This window comes from Melospiza georgiana, chromosome 4 (assembly GCF_028018845.1).
Source record: "Melospiza georgiana isolate bMelGeo1 chromosome 4, bMelGeo1.pri, whole genome shotgun sequence".
Lineage (NCBI taxonomy): Eukaryota > Metazoa > Chordata > Aves > Passeriformes > Passerellidae > Melospiza > Melospiza georgiana.
The window spans coordinates 71,460,258-71,483,151 of NC_080433.1; the positions used below are offsets into that span (position 1 = coordinate 71,460,258).

A 22,894-nucleotide genomic window follows, 5' to 3' on the forward strand; every position below is an offset into this window, starting at 1 on the left:
ATTAAATTGCTAGAAATACAAAAGAAATGTGGATTCAAAGGATAGCCTCATCATATGCCTACAGCATGCATGCAATTTAGCTGAGAAATTATAATATCTGAGCTTTTAGAATCACATAATTATGGAGACATTGACAGAGATCCTTGAGCTTGCTTTTTCAAGCAGCAACGCATGTACATTTACATGAACCTATATTGGGCAAATGCTATTACTTTTTTTTCAATATTTGCTTTAAATTGCCATCTTTCACATCAAAGGATGTGCAAATTAATGGTGGAAAAAGCAGACAAGAATTCTGTGTAAAGCATCAATAAATCACATATTTTCTTCCTTTAAAAAAAAGTAGAGAGATAAACACGTTTTCATCACTCATTGTTTCAGCTGGAGAGAAGCAGATCACTAGCCTCTGTACAAAATAATGAGGGTGAAAAACAAAAGCTCAAAATATAAAAAAATAAAATAAAATAATCTTAATGCATTGCAAATTTTTCGTGTTATTTTGCTCTTAAAAAAAAACCCCAAAACTTCCTAGTTAAACTATTAATTAAACTATTTTTTTTTCTTTGAAGAAAGTTCCATATGAGATGATTTACACTTAGGTCTGAGAATTAAAAGGCAGATTTACCCACCTTTGTTGTGATGGCTAAAAATAATATTTTTCAATTGATTAATTTCATAAGCCAAACCTGCTGAGTGATTAAACTAACCAGCTGTAGAAAGGTCACCACACCACAAAAGCAAAGCTTTGTCTTTTTGGATTAAGGCTTTTCCTTTTCATAATGCTATTAGTGTTTCATAAGTCAGCCCTGAGTTTCTTTCAGTAAAAGGATTACCACATTGCATTTTTGACAGAAGAAAAGTTTCCACTGGTTTTTCTATCGCAGTTTAGCTAAATCTATATACTTTTTGACTCAGCTTTTCTCATAATTAGATATTTTCCAAATTTTTTCTTTTAGGAGAGTGATTTTTCCATTTAATTGGAACAAACTGTGTTAATATTTTAAGTTAATTACCTTATTTCAGTGCAAATTGGAACTTTTGCACTGGTAGGTAAAGTATATTTTTCTTAACTTGATATGGAAAGAAAAAAACACCATTCTAAGGACCTTTAAAAAAATTAGACAATACAATTTTCAAAAAATAAGTACCTCATTGCATAAAGTGAATGCATACACCTATAAAAACATTTAAACATAAGTCCATCCTGAGAACTTAGGAATTCGTGTGGGCTGCACAGACAACTTCTGATCAAGCAGAATGAAAAGAGTCATTAATATGTTTATAGATCTAAAGCTCACAACTGGGAGCTATTGAGTTCAGCAAATCCAAGAAGCAACTATTCTTTGTGCGTAACACACACAAGCAAGGACACAGCATCTTAATTCACACAGTCAACACAGGGAATTTTAATTATATTTTTCATCACAGGTGGCAGAAACTCCTTGGAGTCAGGATTTTATCATGATGCACAGTATTGGCATTTCTACTTCTCATAGGTTATTTGTGACAGAATGGCAAAGTAGTTTGTCATATAAATGAGTGTACACAGTTGATTTCAGAGGCATTCACATGGACACCTATGCTAGGGAACTGAAAATCTTGGCTGATACATTTGCTTAGTTTTGGGAGGGTTTTGTCCATATTGCTGCTAATAAAAGAAAGTACTTTTCATGCTATTATATGATGATTTTTTTTTTATTCTAGACACTTTGAAAGTGCTTGTATTTTATGTTTGCAGGTTTTATAGTCAAATGTATGACTGACCTTATGGATAAAGTAGAGATATGCTTGCTAAGGGACAATCACAGGAGTTGGTGTGTGAGATTGTGTGTGTTGCAAAAACACTACTAGAAAATTATTTAAATTACAATTTAAATCAAGGTTAATTACAAAGCCTTCATTCCTGGTAGTTAAAATGAATGAGCTCTAAGTGCTCTGTTCTGGTTGACAAAGAAATATTGCTTGGGTCTTGCTGTATTTTTTCATGTAAAGATGGGATTTCAAGCCTATTTATATTTTATCCATTGAAAATATTGAGCTTACTACTTCTGTTTGAAATTACATTGCCCAGTTTATAACCTTGACTGCAGATAGTTTAAAAATACCCATCAGACACCTTCATTTATGCTTTCTTAGATAGCTTTTCCCTTGTTTTTATTGTTGCTTTTATTTTTAATTTTGAGTCCTAATTTCCATTTCTTCAGCTATTTTGATATAACCATACATTAATCTTTCTCATTTATATTTCCTGATTAATAAACTTCTGTTTTCTTTAGAAGACACAGAACCAGTAAACCATCAAAAAGCAAATCACTATGATTTGAATAAGAGAAGGCACCTTTCTGAATTATGAGTATTGATTTCCATGAAAAATATATTCAGGAGAACATCTCTTCAAAGGGAATTTTGCACCTAGAAATCCAATCCTTTTTAGGATGCTTCAAAGTGAGAAGACTGGTAATTAATTAAAACAGTTTTTACTGATCTCCCAAGGCTGTGATCCTACTCTCCCATCTAATCTTAACTAAAGCTTTAAGATGGAGCATGCTAAGCTAAAAAGACACTCCAAAACCCCACCCCAGCCAAACCAAATATACAATAAAATTTATAATGCTAAACTTTGACAAGGCTGATCATGCAATTAAATTGCTTTTATACATTGATAAACAAACAAATAAAAAGGATACTGAATCACTACAGTTAGCTTGTAAGCCTCTGATTTATACAGCTGAAATGTGAACAATCAGAGTTTGAAGCTTTAGATCACCTGACCCGTGGATGATGGGAAGGTGCTGGATGTAATTTTTCTGGATTTTACTATGCCTTTTGATGCTGGATCTCACATCATCCTTAGGGATGAGCTGTCCAGCAGTGGGATGAGTGGGTTCACAATGTTCTTGGTGAAGAACTGGCTGAAGGGCAGAGCTGAAAGGACTGTAGTGAATGGAATGACATCTGGCTGGGACTGGACACCAGAAGTGTTCTTCAGGGATCAGTTCTAGGCCAGATTTGTTCAATATGGGTGTCAAAAATCTGGATTCAGGAGCTGAATGCACCACTAGCATGTTTGCTCATGACAAAAACTGGGAGGTGCTGTTGACAAGAGGCCTTTCAGAGGAATCTAGATAGCATGGAACACTGGGCTGTGATTAATGGGATGAAATTTAACAGGTGGGAATGCTGGATCCTGGACCTGTGACCCTGGGCACAAGTGTAAGGAGGGAAAGCAATGGCTGTAAATCAGAGAGGGATCTGGGGGTGCTGCTCAGCTGCAGCTCGGTGTGAGCCAGCCAAGGGGACAAGCCCTGTCCTGGTGGCACCAAACACAGCATCACCAGGCAGTCAAAAGAGCTGATTGTGCACTGTGCCCAGCATTGCTTCAGGCTCACCTTGAGCTCCATGCACAGCTCTGGGCCCCACAATTTGAGAAGGATTGTCAAGGTCCTTGAATGTGCCTGAAGGAGGGCAGTGAGGCTGGTGAAAGAGCAGGAAGGAATGTTCTGTGAGGAGAGTCTGAGCGCTTTGGGTTTGTCAGGTTTGGAGAAAAGGCTGTGAGAAGCAACCTCACTGTCCTCTACAGCTTCCTGAGGAGGGGAAGGGGAGAGGGAAGTGCTGAGCTCTTTTCCCTGGTGTCCAGTGATGAACCTTGTGGGAATAGTTCAAAGCTGTGCCAGGAGAAGTTTAGACTGCAAAGGTGGTCAAAGACTGGAACAGGATTCTGCAAGAAGTGATCAGTGCTCCACGCCTGTCAGGGTTTAAGAGGCTTTTGAATAATGCCTTTAACTACTTTAAGTTTTTTCCACCTTGAATTGGTCAGTAGCTAGGCTACAAGGTTTTTGTAGGTACCTTCTGACTGAAATAATGTAATTTGTATTTTGTATTTCATTGTGTTCCATTCCATTCCATTCCATTCCATTCCATTCCATTCCATTCCATTCCATGCTAGCAAAGATTTCAAGTGCTTAATAACTGCTGAGTTATTTTTGTGGGAAATCCATTTTTGGCGGAAAAATATTGAATGCCTTTTTTTGCTTTTTGGCAATTAACCAACTCTGACTTTCAAAAGAATATTTCACCTATCATTTCATATCCTTCCAGACACTATAAACTGTTTATAGTTCGGTGACGCATATTCGTTACGTGCATTTATATATATGTATATAGATGTTTATATTTGTATATATATTATGTATAATCAGTACCCAAGAACCTGCTACTAATAAATTGTGTCACTGGTGACCTGGAAAGCATTACTGCAAATGCATTTTCAAAATTCATCACTCCTTATTTCTTATTTCCACCATTAAGTACTTTCTGTCCCTTTAGATATATTTATTCTGAATTTCTGTAGCTCAAAGTGTCTCAAACACTATGAAATCCTATCTCCTTGTATACTTCATTGTGTCACAGTAGCAATACAGCAGAAAGACTGTAATTTACTTTGCTGGAATATGCTGACTATAACACGAGCTCTGCAATTACAATTCAGTCCTTTTTGTCTCTTATGGAGATAATAAAGATCAGGCTGTAGCCAATCTGTCTGTTGCTCTCAGGACACAGAGAATATCATGAAATTTTACCATCTTTTCTCTGCTTTGCTGAGCAGCTCCATTATAGACATTAGAGTATAAACAGTCTAGATTTCCTGGAACCATTTCAGCATCCAAGCCATTATTAGGCTTGCCTTTACAAACAATTGCTGATAACCCCATAAAAAAGTTAAAGGTTAAAGGAAAGGAAGAAAAAAACAAAAAAAAAAAAATGAACAGCTCAAGGCCCAGCAGGGTTTTGCTGGTGTTGATGATCCTGATTTTACACAAAAGGGAAAATTAATTTTCCAGTGATGTTTTATCTCATGAAAGTAAATAGCATTACAGCAGCAAATGCAAGGATTGATTATATTTAATCATCATACAGGTCCTGTGCAGTAGCAACAACTTCAACAAATGCAGGAGAATGCTGGCACGTGACTCAGAAGCTCTGTGCAAACATTGTTCATGTGTTAACTCAAGCAAATATTTCCTCTGGGCTAGTTTTTGAAAGTATGAAACCATTTGTCTTTCTAATTATATGAACAAGGAAAGTAAAGAAGGAATTAGAATGTACAACAGATTTTCAGTAATCACACGTGTTTGTGCAAACTGGCATAGGAAACTGTATGAGTGTCAGCAGCAATCTGATTTTTGTCACAGTTACAAATAGACCTATGTGAATTTTTAATAGACTTTAAGTGACTGAACTTTAAGAGAGATATTTAAAAAGTGCTATTGATTTTGATTTCTGAGAGCCTTAAATAATACCCTTCAAGATGGTAGCTGAAACTCACTATTTCTGTAAACCCATGGTGATTTTAACACCTTCAGATATTGTGTGCTTTGAAGTTGAAACTATACAGAAGTAAAATGGGGAAAATTGAAATGGGCTTAAATTGCAAAATGCAGGGCTACAACACCTATCTCTGAGTAGGCTGAAATGGGAGATATGTTTGAATTTCAAAATAGAGATTAACTGTTGTGTTTCAGATCCAGGAGCCAATGCATAGACTTGTTGAAATATGTTTTTCATCACTTTCTAATAATATAAAAAATCCCCCAAACCAGAACAAAACCACAATGGTGAATTAGGGCAAGGAAGTACAAGGGTGATCTTTTCTTTAGTCGAGGTCCTGTGGTAGCAAATGCATGAGAAGAAAGCATGCAAATGAGACATTAGGCATGAAAGACTTTGCAATGTGCCAATGTGCCACGTTTTAGCAGCGATCAAACAATGTGAAGCCTTTCAACACTATTTGGCTGTGAATGGAGGCAGAACATACCTTCCTCCTGTGTTCATTTACTAGACTTTATCTCCTCATTCCTCCTCCAGCCTTATCTAGACCAGACACATGCTAGGGTGCTGGTAGGCCCTTATCTGCTGGAACGATTTTACACCCTGTTCCATTGTCTGTGTGGAACAGAAGGCTCAAACACATTAAAAACGTCAATGACTTCTCTTGGAAAGGTCAGAATTAAAAGTACCATGAAGAAATGCAAGCTATTTATTGAGACATTGTAATGGTGATAAAGCAATCTCAAAAGTCTAGAGAGCAGAGAGAAAGGAAATATGACAAAGCAAACAAAACCAAGTTAACTCAGGAACTTAAAAACAGCAGGAAAAATAATGAGTATAATGAAATCCAGCCTAAAATTTTATTTACATTGTTATTCTTATGCAATTCTCTGGAATACATAACATGATGATCCATATCACAGGTTGGTTGTCTATACAGGTAGAGCATTTTCAAGAGTGTCCTCAGGAGAATTGTTTTGGTGCTTCTAGCAAAATTAGCTTCAATGAAGTTGTTTCCTAGAAACATGATTGTATCTACTCAGCTATTGCATTTCTTGGCCATTGGCAATTAAGGCATAAAATACACATGAAGTCAAATCAGGAGCTGATGAAATTCAGATATATTGCAGTTGTTTTAATAGCACAGCATTGATTTATATCAGCTGCAAATCTGCTTCGTGCTGATGTGCACACTGGTTATCACCCTGAAGGATCATAAAGTGTTTTATGAATTAGCCTCTTGAAGCATTTATCACATGTACTTGAAAACAAGATAAAAGTCTCATCTTTTTGGACAATCTGTCACATCAGAATCTATGGTGCCATCTGTGGTAGAGCGTAGCTTTAAATCTATACAATCTCTTGTGGGTACTGAGTTTAATTTGTGCTTACTGATAGACACCAGTGGCTGAATAGGTGCCACTGACTGACAGCTGAACCTCCATGGAAATCTGGGGGTTTTACTGAACTCTTACATTCAGTGTTGCAGTGATCTGTTTATGTAGCCTTTTGTGCATGACAGCTGTGAAAGCAAATGGAACCTTAATATCCAAGAGACACGTTGCCCTCTCAGTTACCTCCACTCCAAATCTTCAACTCTCTTCTTCTCAAAATCTCAAGTGTTCATATACTGCATGCATAAACAACTGGACTGCCAAAAAGATTTCATAGAAAGTATTTTAAATACATACACTAATACTATTCAAATGAAAATAATTTGTAGACAAGAGACATAAATGGAATATATGGTCTGTACCTCTACAAAGTGTTTCTAGCACACAGAAGAATTCCTTTGATTCTTTGGTTTAATTTAGAAAAGTTTAATGGTGCTGAGTTCTTTCTAAAATTGATATTAAGACAAAACCAGACATCTCTTATGTGCTTTTATTTCAAGTCCTGTCCTCATTTGCTACCACGTGACTTCCCAGGAAAATCTCTGATGTAGCCTGACTGCAACAGCTCAGTCCCTTTCTGTTTATGGGTTTTACCTTCTGTGCCATGTCTCTGGTAAGGAGTGAGTGTTTGAGGGAATGATGACCATTAATTAGTGATTAAGTCCTTCCCCACTGACAAGGGAAGGAGGAGAGTATTGCTGTTTTGTGTAAAGTATTATCTCAATTCTTCCCAACATTAAATGAAAGGAGTAGGATAGGTAATCCTCTAAGAGTATGAGGACAGGAGGAGGGTTGCAGTTCTCTCTCTGACTTCTCACATTGAACATAGACTGTGACTACATTTAACATGTTTTTAACTGATTAATAATCACATATTCATTGCCCCTTAGTATTTTTCTGTAAGAACTAATTTTTATAGTAGTGAGGTCTTGATACAGGAAATCTCTTTGAATTCCCTTCCTCTCCATCCAGATAAGCACTGCATGAGCTGGCACACTGCAGAAACAGCACTGTAGTGTTGTTTGCAGGAATTAGCAATCCTTAGGGAGAGTGTGAGGCATGTCTGACGTGTGCTCAACATAACAGCCACCCTGCAATTCTGCTTGCAGTTTCACTGACATCACTGCTGAGGCAGAGATTAGGGATGCGCTCTTCTTCCCACCAGCTAATTCTTTGCTGCACTACAAAGTTTGCCGATTTTTCTGAATCGTTTCTCTACCTTTTTTTTTTTTTTTTTTTTACCAGAATTGAAGAGGATGTTTCCCAACACAGACAGTCTGGCTGCTCAAAGGTGCTTTTTTTTTCCTGGAAACACAGAACATCCCTGCTTTCAAAAAGGAAGAATTGCTTCTGACTAAGCCTATGTGAGGTAAAGGAGTAAAAATTACTTTTGTCTGAGTGCACTCATTGTACCTGTAGACCTACTGAGATGTGTCTGCCTTGTTGGATTTTCCCCCTGAGTGTGCCTAAACATCTTCCTGATCAGGAATAACACAATGTAAGTTACCTTTGCAACATTTCCAAAGGTATTGCCAGTGCTTTCATTGCCTTCAATAGCCACATCCTTAACTCACTTTTTCAAATATAATGATGGCGTGATAAAAAACAGAAGAGAAAATTCTGGCAGCATAAAACAGCACTTATGCTGCCCTGCTAAAGGATCCAAAAGGAACAAGGGGCTCTCAGTGAAAACAAACAGTGAGCTTCTGGAGCATTAAACACTGCTATATTATCATTCACTGAGCACTGCCCTCATTGCTTTGGCACATTAGCACATCTGTGATGCCAATTCCTTTTTTTTTTTTTCCCTTAATTGCAAATTATTAACCAGTTTTTTGCAGAGTTAATCCTGGGAAATTCCTTCACACCTCTCATTGTCTGAGGAGGGGACACTGCATATCTGAAAAAGTAGATCTGCATGCTCTAGATTGTGGTACATAATAAAGAAACAAGATCCGTCAAGAGATCAGACAGTGAGCAAGTATATAATTATTTTTCATTCAGCACTACTATTCTCTTGCCATCACAATTTTGGCTTGGTTCCTCAATCCTCAAACACCTCATTCACATGCCAAAATTCACATTACATGCTTCTGTGTGCAAAATTATGCCAGGTTATGTAAGAGGCATCAAAGGCATCTGTACCTCGGAGTCAGTTTTCATTAATCAAGAAAGCAAATGAACCAAATACATGTGCACATAATACATTGTGGAAAAGCCTGAATTTTACAATATTTGGGATTAGTCTTATTATTGATATTCAGAATGCGACAATTTTTGCATTCATAATCAGGCAGCAAATTCTACTGTAGTAAGATTATTATGAGACCTGTGGAATTTAACTTATAAAGGTGATATTAGGATGAAATCTTGTCCTAAAATTAGAGCTGCTGTGGTAGAGTTGGTTATCCGGGCTGACCCAGCACACTGAATCATTAATGCCCAGGCTGGCCCAAGAACTCCAGTGAGATGAGATGACATGAGGTGAGATGAGATAATGGGCTGAAGCACTGGCCAGTTTCCCAGCAGAGCAGCTGGTCAACAGCTACAGGAACTCTCCAAGGGGGAATTCTGCACAGTTTAGGACATTTCCCTATGTAACTCCTGCTGTGCATTCTCCAGTTAGGATATACTGATTGTACACTGAAGGTGTGTTCATGAATGCCCTGAGGAGAATCTGTCAGTCTCAGGCATCTCCACACATAGATAATTTAAAACACAAGTATAAACTGCTCTTGGATGTGCAGAAATCATCACATAGGAGAGGCTTTTGTGCATAGCCAAGGCAGAGAAGGTTCTGTATGCACTGTGAGGAAATCTGAGACAATGGATGGTGCTCCCACTGACCACAGGCCAGCTGGCTTGTCCAGCAACACAAAACTTCAGCTGAAGATGCTGCTCAAAGGGTGGTTTCAACAGTGACTGTTCTTCTAGAAAGATCTGACTCCTCATGTGAGCTTTTCTGAGGATTGTGGTTTTTAACAAACACTTCCTGTGTTGGTGCAAGTATAAATGCAGACAAAATGAGGCAAAACCTCATTTTGGCACTTTTGAGAAGAAAGAAGGGTAGGAAGAAAGAAGAGCAAAAAGAGACAAAGGGAACAGATAAAAACAAACAAAGAGAAAGAAACCAGCTGGGGAAGAAATCAGACATGCAATCTAGATGAATATCCAAAACTCTTGTAGTGAGATAACCGTGATGGTATAAAAGTATATATTTTTTAAATTTACTGATATTTTAAGTAAGTTTTGCTGCATTATAGACTTCTGTGTCTTCCTCTGGTTAATAAACACAGATGTTTACTATTAGTTTGCAGATAATGTTTAATAAAATTTCATTTTTTTAAAACCATGTGCCTATCTCTGTTAGAGGTCATTTGGAAAGCTGAAGGCTAAGCATAATGCACTGCACATTTGAAGAGAGTTTTCATACAGGTAAATCATTCAGACACTTTAGAGAAGGAAAGGAAGGGAGATACACAGTCAAAGAGTTATGGTACTTCAAGGATGTGTAAGGAGTGAAAACTACAACTAATTCTTCTGTTTCAGGGCCACCCTATTCTACCTTTGGCTCTTTTTTGGACAATTTGCATTTAGGCCTTTAAATACTTGTAGGGAAATCTAGGTATGCATCATACAGAAATATATCTGTGCAGGTCTCCAAGCATGTATCTGGACTAAACCAAAAATATGACTGCAGCTTGTAGACAGAGCCAAGCTTGCTTTCTCCAATTAGAATTTAAGCACAATATTATATAGCTATAGCAGTGAGAAATCCCAGTGTGGGGTCTATAACCTTATCAGGACTCTGAGTAAATTTTTGATCCTATGTGACCTCATTTATGCAAGGCATTAGTCAATGAGACGTCAATATCTGCACCTTGGGTTTGCACATCGCTGCTCACAAGGCATTCTCCCTGAGGCACAGTGTGCTGCTGTGACTGCCAGCATGAGAGTTAATCAAGAATTTGGAATAGGCATTTCCCTCTGCATAAGGGTGAGTAATTTTACATAGGAAAGCAGGCTTCAGCACCACTAGATCACGAGCTTTACACTTGCGTGGTTGTAATTCCTCTTATTTCTGAGTAAGACAGCAGCTTGGATCACAGCATTACTCATCAGCCCGCAGGGCAAAGATCCCCACAAGGATGCCAAGGAGTTCCTGTGGACTGGGAGGGCCTGGAGCAGCACAGGCTGACACACAGCAGAGCTGGCAGCTCCTTTCAGGCTGGGCTGTGTGGGTGGAGGGGTCCTTCTGCAGCCTGAAATCATCGGTGGGTGTTACGCCGACTAACAAGAAAACACCTCATCGTGCATACAGAGCATTCATTTAACACCCTAAATGTGAGGTGGGTACTGAGGATGGAAATTATCAAGACTTTACTGCCAGAAGCCCTGTGAAAACAATATTTAGCAATTCAAGCAAGTTCATGCCACTTTCTGCTTAATGCTCGAGGGAACACCAGGGCTGGCAGTCAGTAATTACTTCTGTGCAGAAACAGAGTTTGACACACACTATTAGAATCTTTTAAGCAAGTTAAAAGAAAGTCTGATGGTTTCACGCAAAAACCACTTAAAGCATCTACCTCTGAAAGAACAAAACCAGTATATTGAAATAAGTTTGAGTTCCATATCAGTATTAAACGTGAGAAAGGGTGCAATTCCAGAAGCTCAGACAGACAGACAGACCCTACCTGTGCCAGGTCCTGTAGCTGGCAGCCTTTTACAGTTTGACACATGAAAATATTACTCCAGCTGTGCTCCAGGTCTCAGCCTGGGAGGTGAATGAACATCACCTCTGCTACTTTCATCTCCTTGGCAAGCAGACTCTGACTTACATGAACATTTATGTCAGTGTTAGGGAAAAAGAGGATAAATCTGAAGTCCTGTGATAAATGTCTCCATGTGAAGATATCACAGAAAAACGGGATCTGACTGTTCTCCTAACCCCCTCTATGGGACGAATGGGGAGGGGGACCAGGGGGAAGAGTTCCAGAACAGAAAGAATAAAATTCTCAGTTCTGTACATGTTGAACACCTACACAAGCTTATTTTATAAGGACTCATGCAGAGAATGTAGAGTTACATAAAAAGCAACAGCAAAACAGACTGTTCATATGATAATACAACCGATTTTCCTCTGTTTTTAATGTCTGTACAGCTTATATATCTTGAACAGATGTCGTGACCTTTTTTATGCACTGCTGCTCTCTGTTATAGCCGATGAGCAAGATTTAAAATGACCACTGAACTTCCTGCTGCATAGACACAGGAACTATTTTTAATACTGGAAATCTGTTGTATAGTTCATGCTAATCAAATTAATTATCATGTCTGATAGAAGGTTTTTTACCTGAAACTGTGTGGTCCTTTGGGTCTCTCAGTAGTTTGAGCCTTGTATGAGGGAAAATGTACTGCAGGGGCTTCCCATTTATCTGAGGAACACAAATATGCATGTCATAAAAAGATAAAGCAACAACAATTGCATAAATAATCTCAAACAGTTGAAACAGAAACAAGCAAACAAACTTATTTCATCCAGGGAAATATCACAACTCCTCAATTCAAAAACTCTCCCAAGTTTAGAGACATTTGTCAGACTGCAAATTCCTTTCACGGGGTAATGAATATTTGCTTCCATAACTCCAGATTAATTTAAAATATGGCTTTAGTTCTGATTTTTCTGAGTGACTAGAAGGTGATCACTCTCTTCTGTAGCTTCTTTTAATTTTAATCCTTTATTCAAGCCATGTTTAACATAAGAGAGAAACAAAACATTATTCTTGCATTTTTATAAAATTCTTTTCTTAGACATGTAAACAAAATGTTTGTTTAATGTGTTACCATCCATGAGTTACTGCTTTAGTTTCAGCAAAACCACATGGCCCAATGTACCTCTTGTCTTCAAATCCCAAAAGCCATTTGAAAGATCCAAACTAAGACTCGCAGGACTACATTGTCTGAAAATATGCAACATTTACCTGGGCTTATCCAAGAACACATCAAAGCTGAAAGTAATGCACTCTACAACAAACTCTAAAGAGCCAGATGTCCTGTTGAAATGATCCCACCTGCCCCATGGTTTGGGCATAGGAGGGGCCAAGCTGCAGGGACTGACTCACCTTGCAGGGGTGATTGTCCTGAGCCCACACCAAAACCCCTCTGCAGAGTGATGGCTGCAACACACCCCCCACAGCCATCACAGCCCCCCTTTGCCTGCAGTTTTGGTCTTCTGGTAGCAAAGTTGTGTAGATGCCATGGGACAGAGAGAGAGAAATGGCAAGCGTTTCTCACAGCGGCTTGTGAGAAATTTTAGGGAGCTAGAAAGATGTGATAACCTGTTGACTATAAACAATTTTCAAGTGCTAATTTTTTACTTTATTTTTCTGTTCCTCTCAAGGACAGTGTGTAAAAAGATGTTTCTGTTAGTTAGTCAATAGAATAGAATCTATCGTCCCACTCTATAAAAACCGCGCGGTTCTTTTGAATAAAGCCTTCTTTCCCTTTTCTATGATCCTGCCTCTCCCCTTTTCCTACCACGACCCCGGAGCACGAGTGACAAAGCTGAACCCATCACTTCCCTGCCTCTGCATGTTGGTTCCAGTCCTGGTCAATGCACCCAGACCAAGAGGAGGGAGCATGACTGAGCCTGCTCCAGGATGGGACCTCAAGGAGCCAAGGGGGACAATGCTATTCAGCGTGGCAATGCAGCAGCTTGAGTGCATCAGCAGCCTGCTGCCAAGGGTTTATTATTATTATTTATATTTAAGTGGCATTTAAAGGGATTAAGCTCCTCCTGAGCCAAGCACTTCAAACCTAGTTCTGCCCGGGAGAGTTTGTGAAGTGAATGGATAGCACGTATAAATGATGGGAAGGGAAACTGAGAAGTCAAGGGACTTGCTTAGCTCAATCCCACAGTCAGCAGAAGAGTTTATACATCTGTTATCATAATTCAGTTACTTATCCAGTGAATGATGTTGCATCTAGAAGACTCAAATCCTCCCCAAACACAGTGAGAGTAATATTGATTGTAATTAATGTCAGACATAAAGGAGATCATTGATTTGATATCAAACAAGTGCTCCAGAATAAATCAGAACATGTGATCGGGCAGACATTTGAGTTTATCATGGAATTGTGTCACAACACAGAGTCTTATACTACCAGGAGTGTATAAAGTTCTATGAGGCTTCCACACTCATTAATGGCTAGGGAGAGTGTTGTGTTTTTAATGACACTTCCAGAAGTGTCAAATTTTATATAACAATAAAAGATGTATTCAGCAAGTTTTATATAACAATAAAAGTGATGCATTTTTCACAGGTAGCTTACATAAAATCACAAAAAATCTGGAAGAATACATCCAATTTTATTTTGAATTAAATAAAAAAAATGAAACATTGCAGTTTAAAAGTGTATGAATACATTTGAATAGATCCTTGGCTAGGATCCATTTTGGTGTGAGTAATTCAATTTAACTGAGGAGTGCTGCAGCTCTTAAACTTCATATTATTTTACTTGCTCTATCTTATTTAATTTTTTTAATAAACAACAATCCAAGAATATTCAGTGTCATATTGTACATGACTGCTAACAAATACATCAGAAAATATAGACTGTCTCCTTCGTTAACCTTACTTCCTCATTAGTTCCAGAACTTTATGAGAAGAATAAATCTTTGTGATTTATATAGGTCTGAATAAAAGCATTAAATTTTATTAGCATCCAGGGTAGTATATTATTTTTTATTGTTGGTAGGTATCAGTACTTAAATGGAACATGTCATTAGGCCTTTATCTTCAGACAAGAACATTTCTGAAAGCAGCAGAACAAATAGGAAAAAACAGAGGTTGCTGTAAATAGATAATACCAACAGCAATTAAATTGTTCTTGATGTCTTGCTTTAATCATCAGTGAGCATATTTATCTGAAATGTACACACATTCTGAAATTTATCTGAAAATTTACTAAAATATTTCAAAACCCATAGAGCACAAATTATTTTGTGTTTCCAATTGTTCACATCTTCTTACTTCCACCAGAGTTGGTTTCCCTTCACCTGAATATAGGCCAGGAATCCCTTCAAGCTGACTCCTCTCAGTTTCCCCAGGGAAGGCAGAGAGGGACCCCACTGAAATCACCCAGCTGTGGCAGCGTAAATCCAAACTGGTGCAGAGGGGCCAGCCTTCCACTGCACAGCTGCAGGAGTGGAGAACAAGTCCACAAGCCCAGATTTAGGGCACAGGGCAGAAGTTGACTTGATCCCCCATATTTGCTACAAACCCCAGAGATTTCTGCCGACTGTCCCTGTCATCCTTCCTCACCTCTTTGGGAGCGTTCAGCACACTTGATTTGCAGTTCAGCACTGGCATATCACCCTCTTCCTCAGGAAATGTAAGCTCTGGTCATGTGTTTCATGTTATTAGTCAGCTCAAAGGCCCTCCAAAAATGGAATGAATGGAAAATAATTGTGCTGAGGGCTTCTAATAGAAGATGAGTTTAAAAATGCGTTTCATTTCCCGTTGTCTTTAAGTGTTTTGTCTGATAAACAAACACTATTGGAAGCCTCATAAAAGGGAATATTATAAGTTAAAGAGGATAATCAAGAAGAAAAAAAATTTCCCCAGTGCTGTATTTAAGTTTAAAAAATAAAATTAATGAAATGTATTTTTATTTTCCAGGCCAAAGCCACACCTATAATGTATCAACTGCTTTGGATTGGATCAACAAAGTCGCTCCTGGTTTTAAATGTTGCCACATCTCCTCTTCCAGTGTTAGACAGGGCCTGATAAGGCGACTCTCAGCAGCTACAGATGGTTTTCCTCTGGGAAATACCATTTTTAAGGCAAACTTTACCTCAGGTGGATATCCAGGAAGATATGGTGCATGCTCAAGGTGCTGGGTTAGGCAGCATCCATCCTCATGTCTGAATACCACACGTACTTGCATGAGCACACAAGGCCTGTGCAAGCTGGTACCAAGAATTTCTCCAGTGTGGTAATTCTGCACCTTTGAACCTGTAAATTTCCTCTGTGCAGAGCACAAATGTTGAGTTGTCTCAAAATCCTCAAGGTGGAAAGTTCTTTCTGCTGGTAGATCCCCAGTGACGGAGATAATTTCCAAAACACACACTGGATAAAAGCTTAACAAATACGACGTTCCTGCTCATTAATAAATTGCATAATGAGTTGCATTTTCTTCTGCAATTAGGCAAATTCAACGCTGACCTTTGCTCCAGAAGTCATTCTGGCATGCAGAGATAAAAACATTTCTGAGTGACTAAGAAATGAGGCCAGATAAATTCCTTTGTGAATTACAGTAAGGGGGTGGCTAACAATGCACTCTTTAGATATTTGAACAATTATAGTAAAGTTGGAAATTTCAAATTTATCCTCATATTTCCAGAGAATCTCAACCACAAAATGTCCCCCCCCCCACCCAAACCAAGTCTCTAACAGAAAACAGTTTACTAAAATTCAAAATAAATTCTCCTCACTAGTTGGAAAACAATCAAAACCAAGTAAAATGTGGAACAAAAGTTTGCAGGTAGCCTTCTGAATCTCTGTCACAAATGGTATTTTCTCATTTTTGCCCCACTACTCCCTTTTTTATGCATTTTTTTGTAATTTCTAATTTTCCAAGTGCCCCTTAAAAGGCTTGACTTAAATTTCAAGAAAATGGTAATAACTCATGAATGAAGAAAAAGCATTTATTTTTTTCTTTGGTGTTTAGAAATAGGGGATTGCATTCAAAAAATTTCATGTGTAGGACCCTTGCCTTCTTTCTGTGATTAGAAAACTGTTGCCTAAGTGAATTGATAGCAATATACTGCTATTACGATGAATTTATGATTTTATTATTAATTTAGGGCTTAAAAGGACCCACCTATAATCACTGGAAGTATTTAAAACCCCGCACTTGAAAACTACTTATAGCCTCTGAATATCCTCTCATTGTCCATGCCCTTGCCATGAACTTTTACTGCCCTGACATTTCTCCTACTGTTCTTTCCCAAACTGTTTCTAACAGCCAGTTTAGTTCAGGATATGCAAATAATTTTCACAAAAAATAATAAGGAAAAAAAAACCTCTTCATGTCAGGAGGCTTAAAGAAGTTTCTGGTGAACTGGAAGTGACAGCAAACTGTTGGGGTAAGCAGAGATCAGTGGGAACTCTACAATAGATAAGGTATTGATAAGGTTTTACCCTCCTCAGGGAAGCAGTCCAGAGTCAATAGATTGGGAAATGGCTATTAAGATATTTAACTGAACTGCAATTTAACATGATTTCAGAATACTAAATAGCACCACAGAAGTTGCTATAGAAACAAATATATTTTAATATTTGTAATACAGTATGTGAGCTTAATCTACTGGGTTATAAGAAATCCATGGAAACCTGGAGGCTCAGGGTTGTCACTCCACTGCATTCTTGCTTCAAAAGCTCAGGGTTGTGCTTTATTTATTACCCACAGACTCTGTGGGATGTAATCAAGCAGTCCTGATTTCTTCTAGTAAGAAAATGGATATTTCACATGTGTGAATCAAAATTTTCTGGAACACATGTATTGCAGTGGTCATTAAAATATTTTCATTTTTTAACACAGAAGATCCTAAAAATAACAAATTTAGAGCCAGCAAGGGTATTTGGAAACACTGATTACAAGCAGATTAGTGCTATTGATGCAAATTATTCTTTCTGTGGCTGGTTTGTGCTCAGTAAGGGATATTAAGGGCATTGTAATGGCTTAGTTCCTGTGCTGACCAGGAAACTTCCCTCCTAACTAATTTCAGGAAATCATCTGCAGCAAAGGAAGCTGTGGGTGAAGGTGGATATGTTCAGATGGTTCTGGATGGAGAATGACTTGCCATTTTTGTACATTTTGGGTACATCATACTTGGGCCCTACAGGTTCCTGTGCAGTACTGAGGTGTGGATACAGGAGACAGACAGCATGGCAAAATGAACTCAGTAACCCTTTGATTACACCCAGGGCTGAAAAAGCCCTTAGGGAGTGATTAATTTGCCTCATCACTCTCATTGCCCTGATATGGTTTATTTGCCTTCATCACTTGAAAATGTAATATTAATGCTAAAAAATAGAGATGTCAACACTGATTTACTTTCTTCTATTGCTAAATATTTCACAGCTCATCATGGAGCTAATGAAACTTTTTTAAAATATCTCTGGCCCTTTTTATCTTGTCACAAAGCAATTCAATTTCTGTATGTGTCTGAAAATATTTTTAAGTTATCTTAAACAAATGTTCCCAGAAAACTCTTAATGTACACAAGCTCTGAGTAACATTTTGATTAGGTAGATGATGGGGAGTTGGTGTGACCTGGCATTTCTGCAGAGTCATTGACACTATTTTGTACTGATGTGTGCCTGACAGTAGCTAACCTGGATGGAAAGAGAAGAAGGAACTGTTGTAAAACTTCTCCTCACACATCACTTCTCTTCTGCTGAGGCTTTACATGGCATCAGATAGAATTATTTAGAACATGTTCACTCTCCAATTTACATCCCATATTTCATAAAACCTTAAAAAAATTCCTTTGGCAAGATTTTGATGCTGTATCTCTATTTCCATATAAGCATGGGGATATCGCAACAGCTTGAGGGAGAAAAAAAAACAAACTATTTTCTTCCTGGAAATATCCAGGAAAACAAGAACTCACAGGCCTTTCAACCTTCCTGCTGAAATTTTTGAACAAATTTTTCAACCAGTCCTGGTGTAGTGCTATTTATTTGAGGGAAAAAAGCAAAGATCAGATGTCTGTGACTAAGACCTTGCCTTGGAACTGTTTCCCAGGACAAAAGCTCTGGAGCTCTAAAAGTTAAATGTTATCTTACTAACCACCTCCTCATCACAGAGCTCAGGGTAAGCAGTAATTCTTTTGGACAAACCTGATTTTCAAGGAAAATGTTCATTTTTACCTCAGAAAGCTGTACTGGTAAAATACAGTTATGTATTCTTAGAATAATTAATGCTTCTCATGATGATTAAAGTGCTCAGAGAGACAGGTTTTTTTAACTATTGCTAGTGATATTAAGAGATGTTAAGACTCAAAAAGATCCTTTATTATGCAATTAAATTGATTCATAGAATCATAGATCTATTTGAACGGATTGCTGTAAGAATTATATCATGTAAAGCTCTTTTTCTCAACAAGAAATGAGTAGGCTCAAGTACAACCTAGGGTATGTAAATCTCAATATATGCTAGGGATAGAAAAGGAGGGAGAAAAAATGAAAGCTTGTATTGTAAGACATTTTAACACTTCATAAAATCTACACTGTTGCTTCATAAAACCTACATTTAATTGTCAAATGAAATGTCAGTGAAAATGCTCACCAGCATAAAACTTTTTTTGAAGAAAGGCTTCATGACAGAGACATTCCTGTGTTGTATGCTATCTGACAAATTAACTGAGCAATTTAAGCTGTTAAGTATCACAAAGGGGCCATGCAATACCTTCTCTCAGAATCACAGGATTGTAAATATCTTGGAAAAGATGGCTAAAGTGATCAAGTCCAACTGTCAACCCAGTACCACCACCATGCTCACCACAAACCATGCTCCTCAAGTGCCACATCCATGTTTCTTGAACTCTTCCAGGGGTGATGTCTCCACCATTTCTCTGGGCAGCCTGTTTCAATTCTTGACCATCCTTTCCATGAAGATATTTTTCCTAATATATAATCTAAACTTCCCCTGGTGCAACTGGAGGTTATTCCCTCTTGTCTTGAGGAAATGCACTCACTGATTTAATTGGATCTCATGTAAAAATGTAAACTAAATCACAACATAAGAATTTTTCAGGATACAATCTAAATTAATCAGTAAAAATGACAACTAAAGCAACTGAAGACCTTAGAGATTTGAAATACATAAACTTTGTTAATAAAAAGTGGAAATAGAATGGTACTCTAAGATAAACTAGATTTTAAAACTGGCAAGCTTGAAAAAGCAGACTATGGTATTTCTCTTTCTCTCTCTAATAAATGAAATATTTTAAGTATTTGACTGATAGAGTCTCTGATTTATTCAATAATTAATCACAGAATTTTGGGATTATACTTACCAACTGAAAGTGGAAAAAAATGTCAAAAGGATAAAGGAATTGCTTCCTTCAACTACTAGAAGAAGGGACTTGAATTTGGATGAGCTAAAGCTGGTAAGGGAAAATTAGACTACTTGTTGTCTTTTTTTCTTTTTTTTTTCACCAATAGGAATACTTGAGGTACAGATATTTTCAGTTATATTTCAGAAGTCAAAAGACAACCTGAAAAATTAATACTGAATTGTAGAGGAAAGTTAATCTAATTTCACCATCAAATGTTGATGATGAATACAGGTTCAACAGCACTTCAGCTGAATGCAGCTGGATTTTGAGTAATCCTGTAGTTCCTATGGGAACTGTTGGACAGTATGATTAAATTACCAATAATTTATAAAACTAGAGGCACATCTTATTTGACAGCTTACTTGATCTTGGTGTTGACTTAGTGGTCGAGAGTGTGGCAGCTTCTCTGGCAGCCTTCTGTCAAGGATGTGTCCGTTCTCCAGACGAGGCTCTCTGGGCTTGTCAAACCAATCTGTTTCTTCCCGGCGGAGATGGTAGGCTTTGAAAACCAAGGACAGGTCAAATGCTCTGGTCCAGTGCTGGGCAAAGGGCAAGAATGGGCATTGTGCACAGCAAACATGCAGAGTGGTTACTAATTGGCCATGCAGCTAAAGCAAAGTTAGAGGTGAGACTGGAGACATTGAACTTGAGTGTTATTTAGCTGTGAGACAGCAAAGGGAGAAGACTCTGTTTATGTCAGAACTATGGGTATTAAATACAGGAGATATCTACCAAGTGCTATAGCCACTCCCTCCTTCTGGCAGCTAAGAAATACACTGCAGATTTCACATATCTCTAAAATGTTTGTTGAGAAAAATTTAGTCATATTAGGTATTTTGCAGCAGACTAAGAAGAAACCCAAACTCAGAAAATCCAAATCATAATCAATCCTCAAATTGCAGACTCCACTAATTCCCAAATTTCTGAACTGAGTACTGTTCAAAATATTTTGGAAATAATCTGGAACTACATATAAAAAAATTACAATCTCTTTATGAAATTGATAGCAAACAAAATCATAGAAAATAGGAAACCAATCTATGTAACTGAAATTCTAAACAGAAATATTACAGGTGTTCTCATTTTTAATTCCATCCCCCGATTTTATAGTACAAACCTTTATGTACGGATTTTTAATGTTCTTTCTGCAAAAATTCTACAAGACTAATATTACCCTTTGCAACAGTAAATGTCGTATTAGGCATCTTTTGGGGATCAAATAACATCATTTCACTGAAATCAGTTTTGCAAATGGATATATTTATGCTTACTGACTATTGGGACATGACTGTCACTCCTTTGGGATCAGAATCATGTCCTGTTTTCTTCTATGTTGCCACTCAGTGTAAACCAGGTAATTCAAAGTAGAATGTAAGGAAAGTTTGAATTTTATGCATTATTAAGCAAAATAAATTTGGAAACCAAAAGACGAGAATATTTGTTTCAGCGAAACCACAAGGAATTGCAAAACTTAAATAAAACCAGTTTTTACTATAATAAGAGTGAATGAACATGACACAGAAAATAATTAAAAGGGAAAATGGTAGTGTTAATAATCTTTCCTATTTAGTTGTGAAAATAAATATTATCTATTTGGTTTAAGAAATAATTTTAAAGAAATGTTAATGGGGAAAAAAGGAAGCTGTGTTTTTTCATTACTATTTTTTTAAAGCTTTCCAAAAAAGAGGAAAAATATATATGCAGGATTTTTTTTTAAAGATTACATTGTATGTGGTAAAACCAACATTCTATATAATATAATAAGCCTTCACTTTTTTTTTAATCTTGATTAATATTATGATTGATATTATACAGTCTCTTCCTTCATGACTGCGCACAAACTTAATCTAACATGAAATGGTTTATTTAATATTATTTAGATAAGAATATATGAATTACCAGAAACATTATTAGAGGTTGATGCTTATCTCACTACTGATTAGTTATTAACTGCTCTCAATAACCCAATTGATAGCAGTTATGATCTAGCATGCAAAATTTCATGCTTTACACATTTATGCCAGTTGATCAGTACCTGCACAAAGCAGGCTTCTCCCTAACTCATCCTGACAGAACTTTCTGAAGCTTGCATGAAGAACCTAATACATATTCCTGACCCTAGATGCTAATGCTGGCTATCACAATCTGTGTCATCATCTGAGCAGATGAAAGAATGATTTTGTTTTTCCTCCTGCCTCAGTTAAATAACATTTCCTGGATTATTACTCTTAAAAATGTAAAGTTCCATACTGCAGTTCAGACCAGCCTATTTTTTTTTTCTTTTTATGAAACTGTGATGAATGTGAGTATTTTATTGAAATTTAGGAAGTTATAAATATTTATTTATACAGACACACACACCCCAAACACTCACATGTCCACACACACCCCATTGGTTTTGGCTTGCACAGCTGGGATTTGTCACATCTGGAAACCTGACAACAGCCAAGATGAACCACTGACAGAGAAGTCATCCTTTTATTTATAAGGCTATCAGAATGCAGCCAGGTGGTTCCACCCAAACAGATGAACCAGGTGAGACTGAACTTCAGGCCGTGAGATCCAAGAAACTCAATCAGAGAAGTAACAGTGGTCACTCTAAATCCCACAGATAAAAACTTACAAGGAATCAACTGTGTTGATATCTTGATGTCTTGATATCTCAATTTTAAACTTCTAAACTCTGCTGAAAAATTTCCAAATTAGCATATAAAAGAAAAAATATACTTGAGGTGAGAAAAGGTACATTTTATACCTTCTGAACAGCAAGGGCTATTTATAGTCATAAAATTGAATACTAGCTTCAGCCTTCTTGAAAATTATTATCTTCAGCATAACTAAAAATGTGTGGAAAGTGGCAGCTGTGGGGTTGACAGAGATCTGTTTGCTGGATCAGAGTTTTCATGGTACTGGGAACCCTGAGAAAATCCCAGGTGTTTCAAGATCTCAAAATGCTGTTTATTTTCAATGGGCACCTCTGGACATTTTGGTCTTTTGACACTAAGGCTTTTTTAACCCGTTTGAAGTTTGGAAACCCAGTGTA

At 37.4% G+C, this 22,894-nt stretch overlaps 1 protein-coding gene across 1 annotated transcript in view; it reads right to left on the bottom strand.

Annotated features, from left to right (window-relative positions):
* PCLO (piccolo presynaptic cytomatrix protein) overlaps positions 1-22,894 on the bottom strand; it is a 322,461-nt gene that overhangs the window by 108,823 nt on the left and 190,744 nt on the right. The window contains exons 8-9 of the mRNA XM_058023738.1: positions 20,214-20,350; positions 12,076-12,157 (exon numbers count right to left, since the gene is read on the bottom strand). Of these exons, the coding sequence (XP_057879721.1) occupies positions 12,076-12,157; positions 20,214-20,350 (219 nt within the window). The remainder of the gene's footprint in view (positions 1-12,075; positions 12,158-20,213; positions 20,351-22,894) is intronic.